This window comes from Lytechinus variegatus, chromosome 4 (genome assembly GCF_018143015.1).
Source record: "Lytechinus variegatus isolate NC3 chromosome 4, Lvar_3.0, whole genome shotgun sequence".
Classification (NCBI taxonomy): domain Eukaryota; kingdom Metazoa; phylum Echinodermata; class Echinoidea; order Temnopleuroida; family Toxopneustidae; genus Lytechinus; species Lytechinus variegatus.
In genome coordinates, this window is record NC_054743.1 from 33,267,567 (window position 1) to 33,293,060 (window position 25,494).

At 37.2% G+C, this 25,494-nt stretch overlaps 1 protein-coding gene across 2 annotated transcripts in view; it reads left to right on the forward strand.

Annotated features, from left to right (window-relative positions):
* The first annotated feature begins 2,652 nt into the window (after window positions 1-2,652).
* LOC121413880 (transient receptor potential cation channel subfamily A member 1 homolog) overlaps window positions 2,653-25,494 on the forward strand; it is a 50,300-nt gene continuing 27,458 nt past the window's right edge. For both annotated transcript variants that reach the window (XM_041606858.1, XM_041606859.1), the window contains exons 1-2: window positions 2,653-2,856; window positions 21,686-21,905. In XM_041606858.1, the coding sequence (XP_041462792.1) occupies window positions 2,683-2,856; window positions 21,686-21,905 (394 nt within the window). In that variant the 5' untranslated portion in view covers window positions 2,653-2,682. The remainder of the gene's footprint in view (window positions 2,857-21,685; window positions 21,906-25,494) is intronic.

The window sequence follows — 25,494 nt, forward strand, 5'->3', positions numbered from 1 at the left end:
TGAAATACATTCGGTCTTAGGGAATACATACAAACAAGCCTTAGAATGCCCCTCTTCAGGTCTAAATTTCCTAAATTTTCATCCCGCGCTTCGCGCTTGCAGTATTTGATTAGTTAAATGCGTATGATAATCATGATTACAGTGACTACAAAAGGTGTTTCATGACTGTGTTTAGATGTAATTCTAACAAAATCAGCAAAGGATGGCACTAGCATTAGATGACTGTGGTGAGATATTTATACTCTTAATGGATTTTGAAATAGTCCTAAAAATTTCTCTAATTAGGTTCAATATATAAAAAAAATTAGCTCGCGCTTCGCGCTCGCATTGTTTGTTTAGCGACACAGTTACATATCATGATTACAAAAAAATTGCTTATAATGTCCCTTTTTAGCTCTGAATATAAAAAATTTTCAGCTCGCGCTTCGCGCTCGCATTATTTAATCAGTGAGATACATATCCTGCATGTCCTTAAAATATCTCTGTTAGGTCAGAATACCTGACAACTGAGCGCGCTTCGCGCGCTCCCTAAGTGATTCGAAATTGTTGCTGGTGCCCCCCCCCCAATGCTGTGACCCACGGTACGCCACTGCGACAACTTGTCTTGTGTGCCAGGAGTTTCATACCATAAGAACCTATATGAGATTCACCTAAACTGCAAGGTATGGGCTGCTAGAAAGGACAAAAATCCCTTCACGTAGTGGCCCACATACATAATCACAATTTCACTTAGTATGCTATGTGAGTAAACTGTTGACTGTCACACTGTTTACGTGTTCACAGTTTGGAAAAAAAGTGCATTAGGTGAACATAATATGAACAAAATATTGTGACAGTGTGTCCTTTTCACTAGAGGAATTCTAAAACCTGTAAATCCGTGAAGTATTTTCCAAGAGTCTCACTTTTGCTTCTCTTTTCAAAGTTTCCCTTTTCTCTTTTGAATAAAAACCTAAAGTGAGTCCAACCTTTGTCACACAATGCTGTATGTGAGCGGAGAAAGTAAATATGTAAAACGTAATCGGGAAAGTTTGCACGAAACTTGTCACGCAATTATAAAGTTATGAGTTAGGAGGTGTCGTGGCCGAGTGGTCTAAGGCGCCTGGCTACAAAGTCCGGGGGCCGATTCCTGGCCACGGCACCTATGTTCTTTTTATCCTGCGTTCAAATAAATGGAAATGCTTTATTGGCAACTAGAATGATGTGTATCAAAAAATATGGCTGTTTTAAACTTGAGATTTCTTAATTAGACCATGTAAGTTTCAAATTGGCAACTTGGTAGGTGAATTGTGACAAATGGGCGGGACAACTTTGTCATTGGCCATGTACTTTATTATCAGGGATTCGTACCGGAAAGTTATCGAAATATAACCTATGTAGCATACTGCCAAGGCCAACAGAACAATATCGAAGAGAGGGTGCTAGTTTAAAAAACGATAATTGACAAGGAAAAGAGGTTCATGCTAAAAATGAAGGTGAATTTTTAATTATTTCTGTTGAATTCCTATCTAACTTAGCGGAAAACCTCCCGCCTCTTAAACATGTTAAACCAAGTCCTGTCTGCTTCTTCCCTTTCCTCTGAAAACAAATTTTTATTTGTGTGGAATTTCCCTTCGCGGAGATCTTTCCTTTTTAGCAAGGTATTTTTCGCTCTTTCTTGCTACCTTACATGCTTAATTGATTTGCATTCAGGGTGCTATTGTGTGAGGGGTTGTTTTCTTTTTCATTTTCTCTGTCTGGTGGATTTACCAAGCCTGATGCAAAGCATATTTACAAATCACCTTTGTGATAACGTGGCACAAAACATGTTAAACAAATATATTCATATTTATGTCTACCTTGTGTCTTCACTGTTATTAACATACTAAGGGGCATTTAGGAACTCTTTTAAGGGGTGGGGTGAGGGCAATGGGCAGTAGCTCAGTCCCACCTCCATCCTCTATAACCCTCCTCTTTTTTCTCTATGTATCTTCCTATCCCTCTATCTATCGACCTATCTATCTATCTATCTATCTATCTATCTATCTATCTCTCTATCTATCGACCTATCTATCCCTCTATAAATCTATCTATCTATAATATCTATCTATCTGTCAGCCATCCATTCATCCATCCATCCATCCATCCAGCTATCTATCTATCTATAATATCTATCTATCTGTCAGGGCTCATCCATCCATCCATCTATCTATCTATCTATAATATCTATCTGTCAGCCATCCATTCATCCATCCAGCTATCTATCTATCTATCTATATATCTATCTATCTATCTATCATTCCCACTTTGTTTATCTATCTATCTATCTATCTATCTTACTGTCTGTCTATCTGTCTGTCTGTCTGTCTGTCTGCCTGTCTGTCTCTGGTTCACTCTGTTGCTTAGAGTTACTTGGCTTTCGTGGTGCAAAATATGAATAAGTACACTCCTCATTTCCAAGGCGTCCCATCCCTTCCACCCCTGGTCCACGTCACCTTAATTTGTTCATGGACCTATACTACTGCAGGAGGTCCGTGATATGTTTGACTTCCACCCTCTTTCTTCTTTTTCCATTTCACCCCTTTCCTATTGGTTTTATGACGGTTCGACGACCCTTTTCTTGATGCCACTCGTTTACATTTCACAGTTAAAATCAAAGCATTCATAACAAGTATCCTGCATTACTGTGCTAGCTCTTAGAACAGAATGGAAGAATCTCGGACTCTGCTCGCGAAACCTAAGAGTGATCACGTGAACGATGACGATAAAAAGATTCGTTTTGAAATGAAAGCGTCTACGACATCGATAGATACCATATCTTGGTGCGATGGCGCTTGTCATTCGTCATCGTCTTCGTATCTGGATATCACTTTTGATCAGGTTAGTAGCTTGCAGTTCAAATCTATATTTATACATTTTGTTCCGACGGAGCGGGTTTATCACACGGGCGATTTAAAAAATAAGTGAAGCAAAGGTTAGTTTTCGTGTCCCAGTTATGTTTATTGAAAGAAAAAAAATCCTAATGTAAACCATAACTTTCAAATTTTCTATTGTGTACACGGCTATGGAGGAGTTAAATATTGCAATAAAGTTTAATGCCATCTTTGTAGCAATATTCTGTATATTCAGTTTAGCCAAGCGTATACCATGCGATCCGATGCGAAGCAATTTTTTTTTAATAAATCGCATTTGGATTAAATGTAAAGGTTCCAAGCAGTGAAATCATTTTTTTGTTTTAGTTCGGCATAATGTTATGGATAATAAAATCATAATTTTGATTTGCGGTAAGCCTTGTGGTACGGAAGGTCGGAGTAAAGTCCAAATCGGCTTTAAGTCGCAGCCGATCATGACGTCATTACGATTTGAAATTGAATTTGTTTAATCATTCCTACAGATTCATACTAGACTCGAATTTCGATTTCAGTGGTTCTTACCATTATTCCGAACTCGCTTCGCTAAAAATTTATTTGCTGGAATGTTCATCTCAAATTTAATTACAATATCTTTGAAATTCGTATCGCAACGAATCGCATGGTGCGCGCCGGGCTTTAGTGACGTATCTCGAAAGGGGCGAGGTGTTCGCGTATACCCGGTATCGCGCACAAAAGAGAAAGTAAGGGGCTGGGAGGGTAATTGATAAAATAAAATGAGAAAATAAGAGATTGCACTAGAAAAGAGGGTGCCAAATGTGGAATTGCCAAATGTGGAATTGCCAACAAGTCGCTTTTATCATTTTATTCTTGTCACTGTGGGGGCGGGGAGGGGGGACAGATATTTTTTATATGATGGTGATAAAAGGAATTATTTGGTAATGTAATATATCAAGACTTACTGAATATTTTCTGAGGCGGTTTATACTTTTCCACACTATCAGACAACATTAGCGCATAGAACTTTCCTACTTTCAAATGCTAACAAAACAAAACTCATCACTCATTCTAACAACGAAATTGCAGGTGTTGTTACGGAGTAAAAAAGAGAAAACACCCACACACACAATAATAACAGATTTTTTTTCATTTTTTCCCCTTTCTGAAATTTCTTTATCTACGCCATGCTACCGTAGGTAAGAGGAATGTCACGTTTCTTCCCCTTCGATCCATTTGTTTTGTTTTGTTCAGATATTGTAAAAAAAACCATTACAGCTCTAACCTAACCTGTCACTGAAGCCCTATTATTTCCCCATTCGAAAAGCATACGGCTTCCAATAGAAATCTTTATAAAATGAATACGGGGTAATTTCATCATAATTTACTGAACAGAATGGAGATAAGGAGAGAGAGACTGCCCAATTATTTGTACAATTCATTGTCGTTTTGCTATTATCTATTTATATTTATCAGTTACTCACATCTTTTCATGATTTTTCCCAGGGTATTGGGTAAAGCTCCTGAACCTCCACCCCTTTCTTTCCCTCTCATCTCTCTCTCCCCCTCTCTCCCTCTCTTGTTCCCTCTCTTTTTTCTCTCTCTATGTCCGTTCACTGTACCTTCAAATAAGTTTCATTTTCCATAATACGGGCGAACGGAGTGAGAGAGAAGAAAACTCTCGTTTCCTCATCAAAATCATGCATGTCTGTAATGTCTACAATATAAGTCATATCACCTTGATAGTCATATTCGCCTGCATTGTGAAATCCACCTGACCCCCCCCCCTTTCGTGTAATACATAATTGATACATCTATTTTTTGTTTTAAATCATACTTATTTCTTCCTCATATCACATGTAAAAAAAATATATATATGTATATATAACATGACATTAAAACTTAATTGTTTCAAGTTAACACATTAACATTTTAACATGGTGAGAAAAGGAATATATATGAATTTCAAATGTAAACTTAAAATTAATCTGCTCAAATTTTTTTTAACAACTTATAATCACGAAGGGATAAATACAGAACAGAATCCGGGTACAACAGCAAAAATCTAAATTACGGAAATAAACTTATAATCTGTATATAAAACTCAAAATTCTCCATACTCTTCAATCAAACTGATTAATGAGGAAGTTATATTAATAAAAAAACATACACACAACTTAAAACCAGACCCTTAACTACACTTAACCCCCCTACCCCCATAAACTATAAATAAAGAATAATAATAATGGTAATAAAAAAAAAAAAAAAAAAAAAAAAAAACCTAAGTGGTCAATCTATTGGTCAGTCATGTTGTTCCGATAACAATAATCGATATAATGAATATAGTTGCCAGTTGACGAAAAAGAGTGGCTGCTAACACAAACGATCCTGAATATTATACTTTAAGAGTAAGAGAGGCGATCAGCAAAAACCACCTTAAAATTTCAATGAATTTCGAGCACAATTATTTACTGCGATGAATTTCGCAGTCAACCCCATTCTACTAATTAATAATAATAATAATGATAATAAAACACATCGGAGGGAAGGGGCATGTACCACAATTGTGTCCCCCATCCTTAATATATTTTGGGGGTCGTGCCCCCCCCCCCGTCCCCTGAATGGATGCCCAACTCCCCCTCCCTTCCTCTATTTCTCTCCCTCTCTTCCTATTATGTTTCACCCATCTATTATCACGGTTGCATTCAATATATCGATCCACTACCATTGTTAGGAACTTTATGATTCATCCATATGTATATAGAAAGAGAAAAAGATTGCTTTTCAGATAAGTGTCATCAAAAGTTCAAAATTGTTATTCCATACAGCATGATTACGTTTGAACCCAAATCATTGTATGGTTAACGCACAAACACAGTCCTGTAAAAACATATTTCTGAGTTTAGTCTTACAACTTTTACGGGCCTTAATGATTATCTGTTATATGGGAATAAAATGACACATTTTTATGTATCTAAGAATTGACAAATAAAGATTAGTAAGAACATCCGGAGGGATATGGTGAATAGCCATACTGAATATTGAAATATACACTCTAACAACAAATCAGTCAAAAATGACCAGTTAATAGGGTCGGCTGGGTGCAACTGTTATTCTAGTCATATTTGACTATTTTCTAGTCATATGTTACTAGAACAGAGTTATTTCTGACTAGAATATATCGTCGGCCTTATGCCAAAAGGGCCTTAACTGCTTTTGGCCATTCTGAGATAATGGCGTTTAAAGGTTTTGGCCTCTCTAATAATCAAAAGTTTGTGGTCGTTTTTTTGCTTTTGAAGCCAATTTCGATAAACGTGTTAAGTTATTAAGTTTTACATGAAATGTGTTAAATCTATTATAAAATATTCAGAACCCCTAAAATTGGGTTAAGGCCCTTTTGGCATAAGGCCGACGATATGTCAGAAATGTGAATATGAGTGACTGCCATATCAGTTGCTCCCAGCTGACTACTGGTCTAGTCAATTTGACTGATTTGTTTTAAGAGTGTACATATTGGATAACGAGGATTTTTTTAAAGGACAAGTCCACCCCAACAAAAAGTTGATATGAATAAAAAGAGAAAAATCCAACAAGCATAACACTGAAAATTTCATCAAATCGGATGTAAAATAAGAAATTATGACATTTTAAACTTTCGCTAAATTTAACAAAACAGTTGTTATTATGCACATCCTGGCTGGTATGCAAATCAGGACGTCATCCGCTAACTATTTCTTTTATATTTTATCATATGAAATATGAAGTATTCTAATGTTCTCCTCATTTTCAAGTGATACAACAATTAATTCTTCCCTGAACATGTTGAATTAGCATTGTTTAAAACTATATATATATATATATATATGGTTCAGTCAAGTTGGCCCTTATTTTCAAATCTATAAATAATGAAATATGTTTATTCGATTATCGAATAAATTCTATTGGGAGAGAATACAAGTTTTAGTATGTAAACAAATATTGACTATGAACCAGTTCACTGCCCTTCAGAAGGAGGTCAAGTTCACGTGTATTTCTGTTGGGGGAAGTCGGTCAAAACGCGCACCCGGAAGGATTGTATCACATTAAAGCGTGCGCGGTAATTTTACACATCCGAAATGCGCCAATGCTCTGAATGCGCGATCAGCGCGGATGAAATCGAGTCATTCACTTTCTAATTTCCGTCCGGGAAAGACATTTTTTATGATCACGGTGGTACTACGGTACCTTTTACTCGGATTTATCGGAAACACGATCCCCATGCACGGAGATATCTCAGATAGAACTATACACGGTACTCTATATCGCGATCTGGATCTATACACGGAAAACTAAATCCAACCCTAGCCGGACTCAAACCTAATAACATCGGAACATATTCCACTGGCACTGATACCGTACATCTGGGATGAAACTGTTAAGATGGTTAAAGTTATAGGCCTAGCCCTAGGCCTAGGTACTCTTCGCTTCGGCCTAGTCCTTTAATTCGGACAGATCTACAGAACCAATTTATTATACCTCGGCCTCGGAGACATCTGACAAGTGAATTCACTAAAACTCAATTTTAGTCGCAAGTAGGCCAGCTACACTGCACTGCAGATCGATAAGCTAAGTTCGACCACATTACGATACTGGCTCCTCAATTTCGACGGTCGACTCTAAAGTATAATTATCGCGGCAGACATCAAAACTTGACTGGTTCGATGAAATAATCAATGCTCAAGATGGGAGAACAAAAAGGATCAACCAGCAGAGGAGGCAGGGGGAAAGGAGCCAAAGGTTGAAGGAGACGCCCACGTCCACGCAGTCTATGCGGTCAGAGTGCCGTACGGAGCAACGAGGGCCACAACGGAGAGCCCGGCAAGCCAGCAGCCGACCAGACCGGGGGTGATCGAGCCTTCGCTACGTGATGGACCAGAGATAGGGCTCTCAACAAGCAACCACCTCCCACCCACGTTAACCCACGACGAGCCACCAGTCATCCGGTGAGTTAACCAGCCTAGGCTAGGGCCTGTAATGCAGGCCTCTGGCTTTGGTGAACTTGTGTCATTCTCATTAGTAGGCCTATAGTGCCTGAAACTAGTAGAAATAGAATGAGGGTTAACTCGGCGGTAACGCAGGGGGTGAACCTGGGAATACAGCTGACAATAACGCTAGGCCTAGATTAACATCTCGCTCATTTTGCAGTGATAATTCAACCGGGGCTTTAAGTCCAAGATCCAGGGAAAATGCAAGTGCTAGCGATTAGGGCCTATTTTAATGTCACGCCATAGCACATGTAGATGTGGACCTAGCCTGCAGTTAATTTTAATCACTTGGCTGTGGATCAAGGTCTAGGCCTAGGGGTCTAAATTTTGAAATTGCTGCTAATTCAGATGAATTTATACAGAATGGATTGATACACAAGCCTACTTATTGGGTACAAACGTCGTTTAAACTGAAGAAATTAGTGGCATTACCACTGCCGCATAGGTGAAAATATAAATAAATATCGAGCCCGGGCCTAACGTTAGCCTGGCCTGGACCTGGTCTTACTCAGGACTACAACGTAGTGCCCGGCTTGGCCAATAACTCTGATTCATTGTAATTCCGAAGCCGGTTGTTTAGATTTTTGGGGGTAGTCTATTTGGGGTAGTCTAGACTTTACGTCAGAAGTAGGCTAGATTAGATCTGGATAAATTAAAGATCTCAATGCCTAAATTATATTCGTTTTCATAGTTTTGGCCAGATTTGATACGTATATAGGATTAGAATATTTATTTAGGACCTGAATTAGGCCTAATTCTAAGACGTCGTTTTTGCAATTGGAGAAATGCTCGAACTTTTTCAAATCAAATTGAATGGGAAAAGTCAATTCTTTGTCAGATCCAGTCTACTGCCAGTTCTGTGCGCAGCCTACAGCTAGACCTACATCTTTAGTATCAACTTCACAATGGAAGTTAGGCTAGGCCTAGTTCTATTTCTGAGTAGATGTAACCATGGACTAGACTTGTCTGTTTTAGGCCCTGGTTCAGCTGGCGGATAAACCATAAAGGCCGTCTATAGTATGCGCAATAAATCAGCTTGAAAGATAAATGTTGACCTCTTTGATTTAATCTGATCATGGTCTCGAATTTATCCCTGTCCGGCTAGCTTGAAATGTGATTGAATTGAATTCTCTCAGTCTTTCAACAAAAAATGAATAAATAAAGAAAAACAAAATAATGATAATGGATAAAGGGATAGGCCTAGATAGAAAACAAACACGGTAAATAAAGGAACCATAGAGTTGGTAGTATTGATAATGAAATATAAAAATAAATATCCCAAGATCTACACCTTGAAGCATCAATAATGGTTCGGTTCATACGCCTTGAAAGGATTGGTATTTGGAATTAGGTTTGTATTAAATGGATTTCGATGTTTGGGAGTGCTTTTGAGTTTTAAATCTCGAGAAAACACAGTAACGGTCAATTTACCATGCACTCACCTATGCGAACTAGCATGGAACTCCTACCTCAATCGGGATAGGATTATTACCAATACTTTGCAATATTTTTGCTCTCATTTGGAAGGGGCAAGTTCAAGGGTTTCGGCAAGCAGCGATTGTTTTTATATAGCGCTTTGTCAATATTCAACACAATGAAACATTACAATTCATGGTTGAAGCGTAAAAGTACAGGAGCCTAGATTGCCCGTGAGTAGTTGGAACTGAGATGATATCGACTATATCATGAATGGCAACAATTGAAATAATAATTTTGCTAGTAATGTTAATAGCGGTAAATATAAATAATGATGAAACAATATTTCCGGAAGGGGTCAAGTGGAAATTAATGGATATTGATAGGCGGGCATGGGCTTGTATTTGGATGTGGCTGAGCCCTGTTAAGCTTCGGTCATATTTTCCATGTGTTGCGTTTTTTAATACAATACATACAAATGAAGTAAGCCATTTAGTTCAAGTGTACATGTAGGTGAACGGGTGAACCTGGAAATGAAGTCGTAAATGTTTTATGTGATAAAATGGGTGGTATTTACCCAACTGTAGTAGTTTTGATAATTGGTTTTCGGGGGAGGATGGCAGTGCATTCTTGTAATTCAGATGATGTTACGCAGATACCCATCCATGGTTTATATCAAAAGAAAGCCACTGATTACTCACTCAGCACGTTTCATAAATGTACATGTGGCTGCCTTTTTTTAGATGATCAGGAGGGGAATATGGGTGACAAGTGGTCTGCTGCTGATTCTGCAAGAGTTAAAGGGATTGGTTAACATTGGTTTGACTTTTAAAAATCTGAGCTAGAAGGTCACACTTGTCACCTGCGTCTGTGATGTGTTACAAAAATGAAGCCCAGAAAAAATTGCGTTCGAAAATAATTATTTAGTTCTTCAAAAATTGAAATATAAAGTGACCGGAAATACCATCTTAATTTCATCCCATACACTTATGCGTACTATTTAAGCATCTATAAGACGCCTATTTTAAAAATCGGGGTTTGCCTTGTAGTTTTAGCTTTTCATTCTCAATAATGGTTGTTTTTAGGGTTTATTAGTTGTAATACATGCACTTGTACGCATATTTCATCTTGGTTTGAGAAATTTTTTAAATCGGCAGCCCGCAAAGTTAAACAATACCTTTAATATTGGCGGGATGCAAAGAAAAAGAAAATAAATAAATGAAAAAAAAGGGAACATAAAAAATAAAAGAAAGGCGTCTGCAATTTGGCTCATTTCTGTAGTTTTAGAGGTTATAAACAGTGTATGAATATTGTTGATTATAATACTCTTCTGCTACAACTATTAGTTAAAATAAATTGCTTAACATGCCAAAATAAATAAAAAAAAAAAAATAATAATAAAGGCTGAAAAAAAGAAAAGAAGAAAAAAAAATCATAAATTTGATAACTGGAAAACAGAGATAGGTAGTCGGGAGCTACGTGCATGAGAAGAGCAAGGAAATCTTAATTGGCCTTAAGTTTAAATAGGCATGCTTCTGGCGAAAGTTCTTTATGTCAATGGAATGTGTATAGTTTACATGCAACACCAAATTAAACAATTAAGGTATTTACACGCACAATACAACTCCGGCTTAAAGAGAATTAGGTGTTTTTAACATGATCCAGGACAAATCAACCAGAGAAGGAACTATGGTTATTTTACATGTCCCAACGCAAGTCCAAAGTAAAAAGAAGTATAGGTGATTACAGGTGCCAATTTAACTTCAACTTAAAGATATATCAGAGTAATTGCCGTCAACATGAGTTTATATCGCCAGAGCTGAGATCTGGTACATTTAAATGAATCGAATCTTGTGGAAACATGAAACCTAAGCCGGGGATCAATTACCATGGGCAACGCCAATACAGGCAAATAAAGGAAAAGACTAGACAAATCCGTGGAATGTATGCTTACATGTACTTTGATTATTCATCAGAACTACACAATTTCTTGCAGAATCCACTGGCATAAATAATGCTCATATGAACAAATGTTGGGGTCATTTTTCAGGTTCAGTAAACTCACTACCACAATTGATAGTTATCTTTGAATATCATTAAGGGTATTACATGCCGTGTCCCAATGCAACTCCAGCTTAGATATAATTATATATAATTACAGTTACCATATTATATCCATACATCTGGATACCAATAAATTATCTCATACTGACATGCATGTACGGCATAGGCTACCATAAAGAATATATACTCGGAAAGATTTCTGGTTTCTCCTTGCAGGGCTCGAAGAATCTGGCTGTTTGGCGACAGCTTACAAGGAGGGCTCGGGAGAGGGCCGTCACCACGGGGAACCACAACCTTGGGGGCTGATTAAAGGCTACGAGGTGTACTAGTTGGTGGAGCCGTGGGGGGTACTACGCTTCCCAACTGCCCGAGTGACCTCCAAGGGGGACTGAGATACAGCCCCAGACCAACCTTAATAATCATTCACGTGGGATCCAATGGATTCAATGATTGGGCAGCTATATAGTGCCAAAGAAAGTAGACAAGCTGGAGACAACTCACTGAATTCAACCAGAGCTCTACGGCCTTGGTGCCACATATGTTTCTCAAGCATCTTGCCACGCCTTACTATTATGCACAGGAAAGAACTATCACCTCACAGGCAGCTAGTGACAATGTCAGGAAATCTGTGAACAAGTATATATGCCAAGAGAAGGATTCGGTGCATGCACAATGCGTCATTTATCAACCACATCTTACACTATCATGAACACCGGTACTACAACAGAGGTGGCATCCAACGGTCAGACGAAGGAAGTGACATCCTGATTAGTGATTTCAATAGGGCGGGTCAATTCGCCCTCACCGGACAAGACTTGAATGAATAAGAGAGCTCTTGAGTCCCAGGATTGGCGAATGCGACTCCTTTAATTGATCTGGGAATAGCGAAGGAAAGACACTGGACGTGCAGGGAAGTGTTGTTTAATTACACAACCCATGGCATTCATACTATTATAATGTTTTCTCATGCTTATATTAGTTCATTATCCTTTTAACCAAACGTTACCTTCGGCTCATACCGAAGAGAAATACAAGAGAAACATTATACGAATGAGTAACACCGAAAATAAATTAAATAGATCAATAGCACGAATTGCTCAAAGGTTAGCAACTGGCATTAAGCCAAGCTGATAGTTTTGAATTTGGTTTGGTTATACCTTACAATGCAATCACATCTGTCATATTGGCGTGGGTGGTCACTCGCACCTGATTGGACATGGGTAATAGTGAAAATAAACTTGGGAGTTAATTAATGAACAGAGAACCTCTTTCTGCGAAATGGCAAGATATACAGAAACACAGAAACAGTGCCTATCCAATGTTTCTTTTCTTGGTACGAAAGTTGTTCTGGTCAGTGCTTAATGGTAACTAGTTTGGTGCAACTGAACAAGAATTGGCAAAAAAAAAAAAAAAAAAAAAAAAAAAAAAAAAAAAATGGGTGTTGTTTTGTGGGCATTTGTTTTGGGGGTGTTTTTTAGTACTTGGCAATTTCATTATCATTTCTCGAAGCATGCAGGGGATGGAATGACCAAGAGCTCTGTGAGCCAATGGCGGGGAAAGGCCAAGATTATCGGATATTTCGTAGGGGGATCCCCGTCCCAGGCAACTGGGACACTGGGTGGAGCCACCATCCTCCCAGCTGGTCACGTGACTCGTGACCCGGTTCCCCCTATGTGGTTAATTCTTAGCCTTACTCTCTCCTTCCTCTGCAGGCATTGACATTTATTGATATTACTGCGATACACATGTTTGTGAAGTATTGGTGTATTAATTAATGTTTGATATTACTGTGATACACAAGTATGTGAAATATTTGGGTAACAATTCCCGAACGGAAATTAAAAGTTGAGAATATGGCAATATCTGGTATATCGTGTAGTATTTCTTCTCACAATATGTTTATTCGATTATCGAATAAATTCTATTGGGAGAGAATACAAGTTTTAGTATGTAAACAAATATTGACTATGAACCAGTTCACTGCCCTTCAGAAGGAGGTCAAGTTCACGTGTATTTCTGTTGGGGGAAGTCGGTCAAAACGCGCACCCGGAAGGATTGTATCACATTAAAGCGTGCGCGGTAATTTTACACATCCGAAATGCGCCAATGCTCTGAATGCGCGATCAGCGCGGATGAAATCGAGTCATTCACTTTCTAATTTCCGTCCGGGAAAGACATTTTCCCACCTCCCACCCCTCATTCCTCTGTATTGATGTTCCTTAAGGTGCATTTACGGATTCCGTCGATATATTTAATCAGCGGATTTTCTTTTAGCCCAAGGGTTGAAAAAAGAAAGAGAGAGAGAAAAAAAAAATAATATATATATATCTTATCAGTATAACATGCGAGACGGGCACAAATGGGTAGCATGAATGAATAATTAGCATTCACTGTGCGGGAATGGTAAAACATGATTACTATGACACATAACACATGTAATTGGTTGAAAACCGTGACTATTGGCCAACAGATGGTTGGTACAAAGCTATTACCTCATGGTTATACTCTAGAGGAAGTTTGGACTATCAGTGTCAATGGGGTGGCTAAATGAGTTTGCATGTCTTGTTGCTTAGTAAGATTCATTTATGTATCTTCATAGGCTGATTTTATGGTTTTGTAAAGAAGTGGATGGCTGGTTGGGGTTGTACCAAGGAGTAACTCCTTGGTTGTATACATATTTTGGTTGGCTGGTTGGGGTTGTTAAATATTTGGCTGGATGGTTGGGGTTGTTATCAACAAGACTTTAGGCCAACAGGTGGTTGGTACAAAGCTATTACCTCGTGGTTATACTTTAGATGAAGTTTGGACTTTCAGTTGTCCATGGGGTGGCTAAATTAGTTTGCATGTCTTGTTGCTTAGTAAGATTCATTTATGTATCTTCATAGGCTGATGTTATGGTTTGGTATAGAATTGGATGGCTGGTTGGGGTTGTACACATATTATTTTGGTTGGCTGGTTGGGGTTGTTAAGTATTTGGCTGGATGGCTGGGGCTGTTATTAACAAGACTATTGGCCAACAGATGGTTGGTACAAAGCTATTACCTCATGGTTATACTCGAGAGGAAGTTTGGACTTTCAGTTGTCAATGGGGTGGCTAAATGAGTTTGCATGTCTTGTTGATTAGTAAGATTCATTTATGTATCTTCATAGGCTGATTTTATGGTTTTGTAAAGAAATGGATGGCTGGTTGGGGTTGTACCTAGGAGTAACTCCTTGGTTGTATACACATATTTTGGTTGGCTGGTTGGGGTTGTTAAATATTGGCTGGATGGTTGGGGTTGTTATCAACAAGACTTTAGGCCAACAGATGGTTGGTAAAAAGTTATTGCCTCGTGGTTATACTCTAGAGGAAGTTTGGACTTTCAGTTGTCCACGGAGTGGCTAAAAATGTTTGCAAGTCTTGTTGCTTAGTAAGATTCATTTATGTATCTTCATAGGCTGATATATGGTTTTGTAAAGAAATGGATGGCTGGTTGGGGTTGTTAAATATTTGGCTGGATGGTTGGGGTTGTTATTAACAGGACGTTGTAACCTGTAAACGACATGCATCTTGGTTGTTTTTTAGTACTTGGCAATTTCATTATCATTTCTCGAAGCATGCAGGGGATGGAATGACCAAGAGCTCTGTGAGCCAATGGCGGGGAAAGGCCAAGATTATCGGATATTTCGTAGGGGGATCCCCGTCCCAGGCAACTGGGACACTGGGTGGAGCCACCATCCTCCCAGCTGGTCACGTGACTCGTGACCCGGTTCCCCCTATGTGGTTAATTCTTAGCCTTACTCTCTCCTTCCTCTGCAGGCATTGACATTTATTGATATTACTGCGATACACATGTTTGTGAAGTATTGGTGTATTAATTAATGTTTGATATTACTGTGATACACAAGTATGTGAAATATTTGGGTAACAATTCCCGAACGGAAATTAAAAGTTGAGAATATGGCAATATCTGGTATATCGTGTAGTATTTCTTCTCACAATATGTTTATTCGATTATCGAATAAATTCTATTGGGAGAGAATACAAGTTTTAGTATGTAAACAAATATTGACTATGAACCAGTTCACTGCCCTTCAGAAGGAGGTCAAGTTCACGTGTATTTCTGTTGGGGAAGTCGGTCAAAACGCGCACCCGGAAGGATTGTATCACATTAAAGCGTGCGCGGTAATTTTACACATCCGAAATGCGCCAATGCTCTGAATGCGCGATCAGCGCGGATGAAATCGAGTCATTCACTTTCTAATTTCCGTCCGGGAAAGACATTTTCCCACCTCCCACCCCTCATTCCTCTGTATTGATGTTCCTTAAGGTGCATTTACGGATTCCGTCGATATATTTAATCAGCGGATTTTCTTTTAGCCCAAGGGTTGAAAAAAGAAAGAGAGAGAGAAAAAAAAAATAATATATATATATCTTATCAGTATAACATGCGAGACGGGCACAAATGGGTAGCATGAATGAATAATTAGCATTCACTGTGCGGGAATGGTAAAACATGATTACTATGACACATAACACATGTAATTGGTTGAAAACCGTGACTATTGGCCAACAGATGGTTGGTACAAAGCTATTACCTCATGGTTATACTCTAGAGGAAGTTTGGACTATCAGTTGTCAATGGGGTGGCTAAATGAGTTTGCATGTCTTGTTGCTTAGTAAGATTCATTTATGTATCTTCATAGGCTGATTTTATGGTTTTGTAAAGAAGTGGATGGCTGGTTGGGGTTGTACCAAGGAGTAACTCCTTGGTTGTATACATATTTTGGTTGGCTGGTTGGGGTTGTTAAATATTTGGCTGGATGGTTGGGGTTGTTATCAACAAGACTTTAGGCCAACAGGTGGTTGGTACAAAGCTATTACCTCGTGGTTATACTTTAGATGAAGTTTGGACTTTCAGTTGTCCATGGGGTGGCTAAATTAGTTTGCATGTCTTGTTGCTTAGTAAGATTCATTTATGTATCTTCATAGGCTGATGTTATGGTTTGGTATAGAATTGGATGGCTGGTTGGGGTTGTACACATATTATTTTGGTTGGCTGGTTGGGGTTGTTAAGTATTTGGCTGGATGGCTGGGGCTGTTATTAACAAGACTATTGGCCAACAGATGGTTGGTACAAAGCTATTACCTCATGGTTATACTCGAGAGGAAGTTTGGACTTTCAGTTGTCAATGGGGTGGCTAAATGAGTTTGCATGTCTTGTTGATTAGTAAGATTCATTTATGTATCTTCATAGGCTGATTTTATGGTTTTGTAAAGAAATGGATGGCTGGTTGGGGTTGTACCTAGGAGTAACTCCTTGGTTGTATACACATATTTTGGTTGGCTGGTTGGGGTTGTTAAATATTGGCTGGATGGTTGGGGTTGTTATCAACAAGACTTTAGGCCAACAGATGGTTGGTAAAAAGTTATTGCCTCGTGGTTATACTCTAGAGGAAGTTTGGACTTTCAGTTGTCCACGGAGTGGCTAAAAATGTTTGCAAGTCTTGTTGCTTAGTAAGATTCATTTATGTATCTTCATAGGCTGATATATGGTTTTGTAAAGAAATGGATGGCTGGTTGGGGTTGTTAAATATTTGGCTGGATGGTTGGGGTTGTTATTAACAGGACGTTGTAACCTGTAAACGACATGCATCTTGGTTGTTTTTTAGTACTTGGCAATTTCATTATCATTTCTCGAAGCATGCAGGGGATGGAATGACCAAGAGCTCTGTGAGCCAATGGCGGGGAAAGGCCAAGATTATCGGATATTTCGTAGGGGGATCCCCGTCCCAGGCAACTGGGACACTGGGTGGAGCCACCATCCTCCCAGCTGGTCACGTGACTCGTGACCCGGTTCCCCCTATGTGGTTAATTCTTAGCCTTACTCTCTCCTTCCTCTGCAGGCATTGACATTTATTGATATTACTGCGATACACATGTTTGTGAAGTATTGGTGTATTAATTAATGTTTGATATTACTGTGATACACAAGTATGTGAAATATTTGGGTAACAATTCCCGAACGGAAATTAAAAGTTGAGAATATGGCAATATCTGGTATATCGTGTAGTATTTCTTCTCACAATATTGTATTATTCAAACAATACAAAACAAAAGAAATAGTGAGTGATGGACATCATCGACCGACTCACCTAGTTGTGCATATCACTGTTTTGTGAATAATAAGCGAAACTTTAAAATGACATAACTTTCTTATTTTACCTCTGATTTTGATGAAATTTTCAGCACTATGCTAGTTTGATTTTTCTCTATTTATTCAAGTCAGCATTTTCCTGGGTGGACCTGACCTTTAATGTCGAATAATGCTACTGAATGACATACCGTCCCATGCCTTCTACAGCCGCACACTGCAGCACACATTCAGTCCGTGCATGAAGTAGATTAGGAAGTTTTCGCCCATCAACCTAGTAAGGGGGATTAAAAAACAGAGAAAAGGTTTTGTTAAATGCCAGTCATGACAAAGAATAACAAAGAAGTCTTTGTCAAAGATTCGGGAACGAAAAATATAAACAGTTTAGTACTTGACTCTGGACGAGGGACGTATAGAGGGGGGGGGGGGCTTGGCCCCCCTCCCTCCCCCAAAAAGTCACGATTTAGAAAAGGAAAAAGAAACGTAAAGAGACAAGGGTGAAATATGGTACTATTTTCTGAATATTGTGTAAAAATATATGACATAATTCATTCATTTATTTATTCACCATATAAAAATATTTAAATACAATGTAAAATACAGTGTAAAAAATACAATGTAAAATAACATAATATATAAATGCATAAATATAACAACGCATACAACAAATAAATATACAACAAATAAATACAATTTATACATTCAAGTAAAGGAAAAATCAACGTATGGTAAGAGGCAACCAAAAAGATTAAAATCTTGTAGGCAGTTGCCCCTTTAAAAGTACTCTACTAATCACTAATAATCATAACGTAATCAAAATACATTCACACATCAAACACAGAATCACCCACATTCAACACACATCCATGACCCACTGCACTCAAACAAAAGAGAGAGAGAGTAGAAAGAGAGAGGGGGAGAGGAGAGTATGTTTAGACAAGGGAAAAAGAATCAAGATAAATAACCACTAATTAATTGTCTTTTAAGTAAAATTTTAAATGAAGAGGCAGTTGAACAGGAACGAATTACTGAATCTAAATTGTTATAAATTCTAGGTCCTGCATGTTTAAAAGAATTATGAATTTGATTATTAGAGGTCAGTGGAAGATGAAAATGAGTAGCTGAACGAGTATTATACTTGTGAAAATCATTATTATAATTAAAAAAATTCATAATGTTTACAGGGGCCATTTCCTGTTTAATATAATACATAAGAACGGCAACTTTAAATTCATAAATATGATAAATATTTAGTGTTTTTAATTCAAAGAATAGGGGGGCAGATGATGCATAATAGGAAGATTTGGTACAGATACGTAAGGCTTTTTTCTGCAATTTATGAAAGGGTTCTAATTGATTTTTTCCTACGTTTCCCCAAGTAATATTACAATAAAAAATGAAAGGAAGTACAAGTGAATTGTACAACATAAATAACTGTTTTGGGGGTAAAATAAAACGTAATTTACTGATGATACCAACATTCTTGGAAATCTTATTAAGTAAGTTAATGCGATGTTCTCGAAAAGAAAGTTGATCATCCAGTAAAACTCCAAGGAATTTTACTGTTTTTAAAACATTCAAATATAAATTATTAATTTTTACTTTGACTTTGTGGTGAGGAGACTTAATATTTGATTTGGAGAAATACAAAATACATGTTTTATCATAATTGATTGCTAACTTATTGGAATCAAACCAGTCTATAATTTTGCAGAGTTTTTCACTTGTCTTACACTGGAGTGTATCAAAATCTTTGTGTGAGGAGACAATGTTGGTATCATCAGCAAACAAAATGAAATGGAAAAATGAAGAAACATTACATAAATCATTGACATATAAAAGAAAAAGCAGGGGGCCGAGTACGGACCCCTGCGGAATTCCGCATTCCACATTGGAAAAAGATGAGTCATTATTATTGAAGGTTGTGTATTGTTTCCTGTTTAATAAATAACTATGAAACCACTGATGGGCTACACCACGAATTCCAAAATATGGCAATTTATATAAAAGAATATTATGGTCAATCAAGTCAAATGCTTTTGACAAATCAAGAAAGATACCAAATGAATGTAAATTATTATGAATATTATGTAATAGGATATCATGTAATTCAATCAAAGCATGTTCACAAGAATGATTAGACCTGAAACCATATTGAGCATTGGTTAATAAAGAATTCTTATATATATGATTAGTTATACGATTGTACATAATTTTTTCCAGTATTTTTGAAAAACATGGCAATAATGTAATTGGTCTATAATTAGAGAAAAGGTGCTTGTCACCTTTCTTGTATATTGGGACTATTTTACCAATTTTCATATTATTTGGCACAGAGCCAGTGCACATAGATAAATTAACAATATGGACTAATGGAAAAACAATTGAGTGAATAATATTCTTTATAAGATGCATGTTTACACCATCATATCCTGTACTTTTTGAATTTTTCATTTTTTGAACAATGTTAATAATTTCTGTTTCACATGTTGGATACAAAAAAATTGAATTATTACAGAATCTATTGAGGTAAGAACTAAAATGACTTTTCGGTGATTGATTTAGTTTAGACTGTGCAAAAGAAGCAATACTTGAAAAATAGTTGTTGAATTCTTCAGCAATATCACTATCACTTTCTATTTTAACATCATTTTTCATAAAATATGTGGGAAATCTATCTTGTTTAGTTCTCCCTATTAACTCATTAATAATTTGCCAAACTTTTGAAAGATTATTTTTATTTATTTGTAATAAGTCATGATAGTATTTTTTGCGAGCATTTTTCAATACACCATTCAGTACATTCCTGTACTTTTTAAATTTGTTAAAAGACTTATCACTCTGTGTTTTGCAGTATGCTTTGTAAAGCCTGTTCTTTTTATTGATACATTTTAATAAAGAGAAAGTGATCCATGATTTTCTTGGTGAAGATTTCTTTTTACAATCATTCTTTGAACATGCATTACAAACAATATTATTAAGCTTGTTTACAAAATGATCATAAGCATGGTCAACATTATCAAATAAAGTAAAATCAGACCAATCTTGATGAGTTAACTCTTTTTTTATAGCATCAATAAAAGTAGAAGTAAAACATATTCTTGCTTTATCAACATCTGTATTTCTCTTCTCTTTCAGAGCATTATCAGTGATAGAAAAAATTGGCAAGTGATCGGTTGTGTCATAAAATATACCTGAATTTATACTTTTACTGCAGACATTTGTAAATATATTATATAATTGGATTTTTTTGTTAAATGTCAAATTTCACTCGCTTGCATCGGTGTCTCGCAACTTTTTGTAAGTTTGACCAGATTAGCCATACCATATCCCCTTGAAAATCATGGCTTGTTACGCCACTGGTCTTTAAAAACTACATAATTTGCATTTTTTTCAGCTCTGAATCCATTTTAGATAAAGACCTCCCAGGTTTTCTTTGTCATTTGAGGGACATTTTCAATACATATACTCTGTTATTGAATCCTCCGTACCGATTGATCACGATCGATTATAAGCCAAAATAAACTCTTTAGATGTGATTTACTTTGCAGCGTGTATAACCCTCTAATGAATGAAGACTGAATTCCACATAATCATTTTAGTTCATTGATTGGCAATTATTTGTCAATGGAATGTGCTGATTCTTTATAGGCTTTAGAAACGAGTTTGGATAGCTTGGTAAACAGGCCTATTAGAAGATTAGGAGGACAAAATGACGAATAATGCTGATGATTGTTAAATGACTACAATTAGGCCTAAAGGGGCTGTTACACTTTCAGATTTTAGTCAGGGTATGCCGACGTATGTAGGCTACGGCAAGCCTCCCCACTTCTTGATATCAAGAAATGAATGGTTGATATCAATACAAACGAGAAAACGGCTGGTCACGTGTCGAGTACGACGGCTTACAACTGGGCGTTGTTGCGTGCGCCTGTAATCCAAACTGCGTGCGGAAGTTACACATTGATTCAGGGGTTCGAGGTTCGAGTCCTGGTCACGTCTTTCGGATGGTGGCGTTAAAGGCCGGTCACAGACCAAAGTAATCATATCTGATTTACACGCGTCTTTTGTAACTCAAAGACACACGCGCGCACCCTCCTGGACACACACATACCCACACACAAGCTGGCTAAGGCGTCTAAGTGTGACGGTGCCCTTTAGCTATAGAATTTACAATATCTATTCATGGTTATATCACTTTCAGAATGAGAAGCAGACCTCTTCTTCGAACCATCTATATGAATTACTCAAAATCGCCAAAGAGGGCGATGTCGGGAAGCTGAATGAACTGATAGACGACGTCGGGAAACGGGGTATATCGACCGTGGTGGCGGAACAGAACGGGAAGAAAACAAACCCTCTTCATATTGCTGTTCAGAGAGGTCACATCGAAGTGGTCGATGCATTGGTGGCTTGTGGAACAGGTAATTCCGTAGAAATTCCTAGTAGTAGTAGTAGTAGTAATAGTAGTAGTGGTAGTCAGTACTATAGAAGTAGTAGTAGTAGTAGTAGTAGCGGTAGTAGAAGTAGTAGTAGTAGTAGTAGTAGTATAGTAGTAGTATAGTAGTAGTAGCAGTAGTAGTAGTAGTATAGTAGTAGTAGTAGTAGTAGTAGTAGTAGTAGTAGTAGTAGTAGTAGTAATAGTAGCAGTAAGAGTAGTAGATGTAGTCAATAGTACTAGAAGTAGTAGTAGTAGTAGCGGTAGTAGTAGTAGTAGTAGTAGTGGTAGTAGTAGTGGTAGTAGTAGTAGTAGTAGTAGTATAGTAGTAGTATAGTAGTAGTAGCAGTAGTAGTAGTAGTATAGTAGTAGTAGTAGTAGTAGTAGTAGTAATAGTAGCAGTAAGAGTAGTAGTGGTAGTCAGTAGTACTAGAAGTAGTAGTAGTAGTAGCGGTAGTAGTAGTAGTAGTATAGTAGTAGTAGTAGTAGTAGTAGTAGTAGTAGTAGTAGTAGTAGTAGTAGTAGTAGTGGTAGTAGTAGTAGTAGTAGTAGTGGTAGTCAGTAGTACTAGAAGTAGTAGTAGCAGTAGTAGTAGTAGTAGTAGTATAGTAGTAGTAGTAGTAGTAGTAATAGTAGTAGTAGTAGTAGTAGTAGTAGTGGTAGTGGTAGTGGTAGTGGTAGTAGTAGTAGTGGTAGTCAGTAGTACTAGAAGTAGTAGTAGTAGCAGCAGTAGTAGTAGTAGTAGTAGTAGTAGTAGTAGTAGTAGTAGTAGTAGTAGTAGTAGTAATAGTAGTAGTAGTAGTAGTAGTAGTAGTAGTAGTAGTAGTAGTAGTAGTAGTAGTAGTAGTAGTAGTAGTAGTAGAAGTAGTAATAGTAGTAGTAGTAGTAGTAGTAGTAGTAGTAGTAGTGGTAGTAGTAGTACTAGAAGTAGTAGTAGTAGCAGTAGTAGTAGTAGTAGTAGTAGTAGTAGTAGTAGTAGTAGTAGTAGTAGTAGTAGTAGTAGTAGTAGTGGTGGTGGTAGTAGCAGTAGTGGTAATAGTAGTAGTAGTAGTAGTAATAGCAGCAGCAGCAGCAGTAGTAGTACTCACTGTAGTAGAATAAGAAGAAAAAGTGGATGTAGTGGTGTCATTATCAGTATTACCATTTCAGTTATCAAAACTTAAATACATAGAAAAATAAATAGATAAGTAAATAAAGAAATACATAAAAGAGATGTATTTCTTTATTTAATTATCTATCTATTTTTCTATGTTTTTAAGTTTTAGTTTTGTATTTTGTTGTTGTTTCTTTCAATCTAAAAAAAAATGATTTAGTCGGGTCAATATAGGATTTGACCCCAGACAAATTGCAAAAAATAAGATGAATTTTAGGCCACGGCAGCCATTTTCCAGGTACCCTGGAGTGTTTCTGTTTACTCTTACCTGTATCAAAAGATCGGCCTTAGACAAGGGAATATGCACCAAAATATTATAATAAGTGTATTTTGTCAATTTTCAGTGGTGGCAATATTGGACGCCATCTTGAAAATAAGCACTTTCCCGGATGCAGATTTTGGTAGATTTTTAATACGTTATTCGTCATGTTCGGTAAGGTCAAACAGTACCACAAATGTACAGTACCACAATACCACAAATGTATAGTACCACAAACCATAGAAAAGCTTTTTGTTGCACTATGTTTGGGGTTGGGGTTTTTTTGGTCGTATATTGAACCGACTAATTTTCAGTATAACCAGGGAGTAGACTAGTCTGCAGGCTCAGACCCTGATTAAAAATTTGATCAGCAAGTGTGTCTCCACGCAAAGACTAGCACATACAAAACTTGCTGTTTCAATTCCTTAGCGAAAGGGTCTTCAGTACACAAGGCATGATCAGGCTGCACATCTAGACCCTTCAAGAAAGCCACGACTGGTCTTTCGTAATCGATCGCAAAAAATTAATCGTTTAAAATTTTTCTTCGATCAATACGGCTGCCTCGGCGGATCTGATACGATCTGATAAGTTCACTACGATATACCCTACGATTAAATACGCCTTTTGAATCGTAGCGTAAATCATGATAGTGCACTGTAAAAACTGCGGTGTTAAATTAACTGACATCAATTGGTGTTAATAAAGGTCCACACCCTGAGGTGTTAAAATTACACCCGAGAGATTAAACATAACACCAAAGAGTGTAAATGTAACAACAAAATGTGTTGTAATAACACCTATAGGTGTAAAACTAACACCACCAATTTAACACCGGTGTAAAATAACTGGTGTGGTCCTCTATGTACACCGGTTAATACCACAGTTTTTGCTGTCTGGGAACTAGTAATAACACTATAGGGATGGACTGCACTGCCGTGAAGCAAATGGAAAGATGACATATTACTGTACTCTGGGGCCATTTCATAAAGTTTTTCGTAAGTTAAGAGCGACTTTAAGAACGACTGGTGATCCTTTCTTACGCGCTCAACCATCGCCAATGAATATACCATTTTCCACAAGAAGATCGCCAGTCGTTCTTAAAGTCGCTCTTAACTTACGAATAGCTTTATGAAACATACACCCGGTCTGTTTATTGGGTCCCATACCTCATTTGAATTTTAAATCACTTTGAAATGTCTTTTGTGTGATCACTGCCTGGCTCCTTGAAATTATGCTAACCCTCTGAAGACTTGTACAAATGTTATGTAATAGAATAACAATATAGAATGACTAGGTAACCCGAAACCCAATACATGACTGATACGTACACTAAAATTATGAGGAGATAACGAATGATATCTATTAGTGGAAATAGAAATATTGCCACAAATAAAGAATCAAACCAAAAACATATTTCATAAGCATGCTATCATCACATAAACACGTAAAGCCCAATACATGATTGATACATACATTAAAAACAAGAGAAGATAACGAATGATAAATTCATGGAAAGAGAAACCTAGCCACCAATAAATATGCAAACAAAACAGATTTTTATAAACATGTATCGTCCTAAACACGTAAAAGCCAATACGTGATTGATATTACGTTAAAATCAGAACTGAGATAACGAATGATTATATTTAGGGAGAAATATAGTCATAAATAAACAAAACAGGTTTCATCAGCATGTATCATCCTAAACACGTAAAATAGGTTAAGTCTGCAAAGTCATTTTTCAAGGATAGAAAGATACAGGAATTTTGAACCAGAACCCATTCTCCTAAACAGGCTTCATGAATGCAACGGCAGACAAAGGCCTGGGGCGAGATAATAAATTTTCTTTTGACAAAATTGCTAGTCGTTGAAGTGTGTCCCATCCCTTTCATTTTATTTGCATGAACTTTAACACGTATCTTTTCATTTGTTGTTTATCTGAAATTTAAACGTATTTTATTTTCTATGAATGCCTCTCCATGTGTGTCATTGCCCGGTGTCATTGATGTCAGTATTGATGAATTGAGTTTCAGAAAACCCAAAGACTGCTCATACATCAGATTGCAACTTAAAAAAATATATAAGTGCCCCAATAGTCCCCATTTCTGAAATAGAAAATGTGCGTGAGTTGTCAATTCAAATAGAAACTTTGCCCTAACGTGA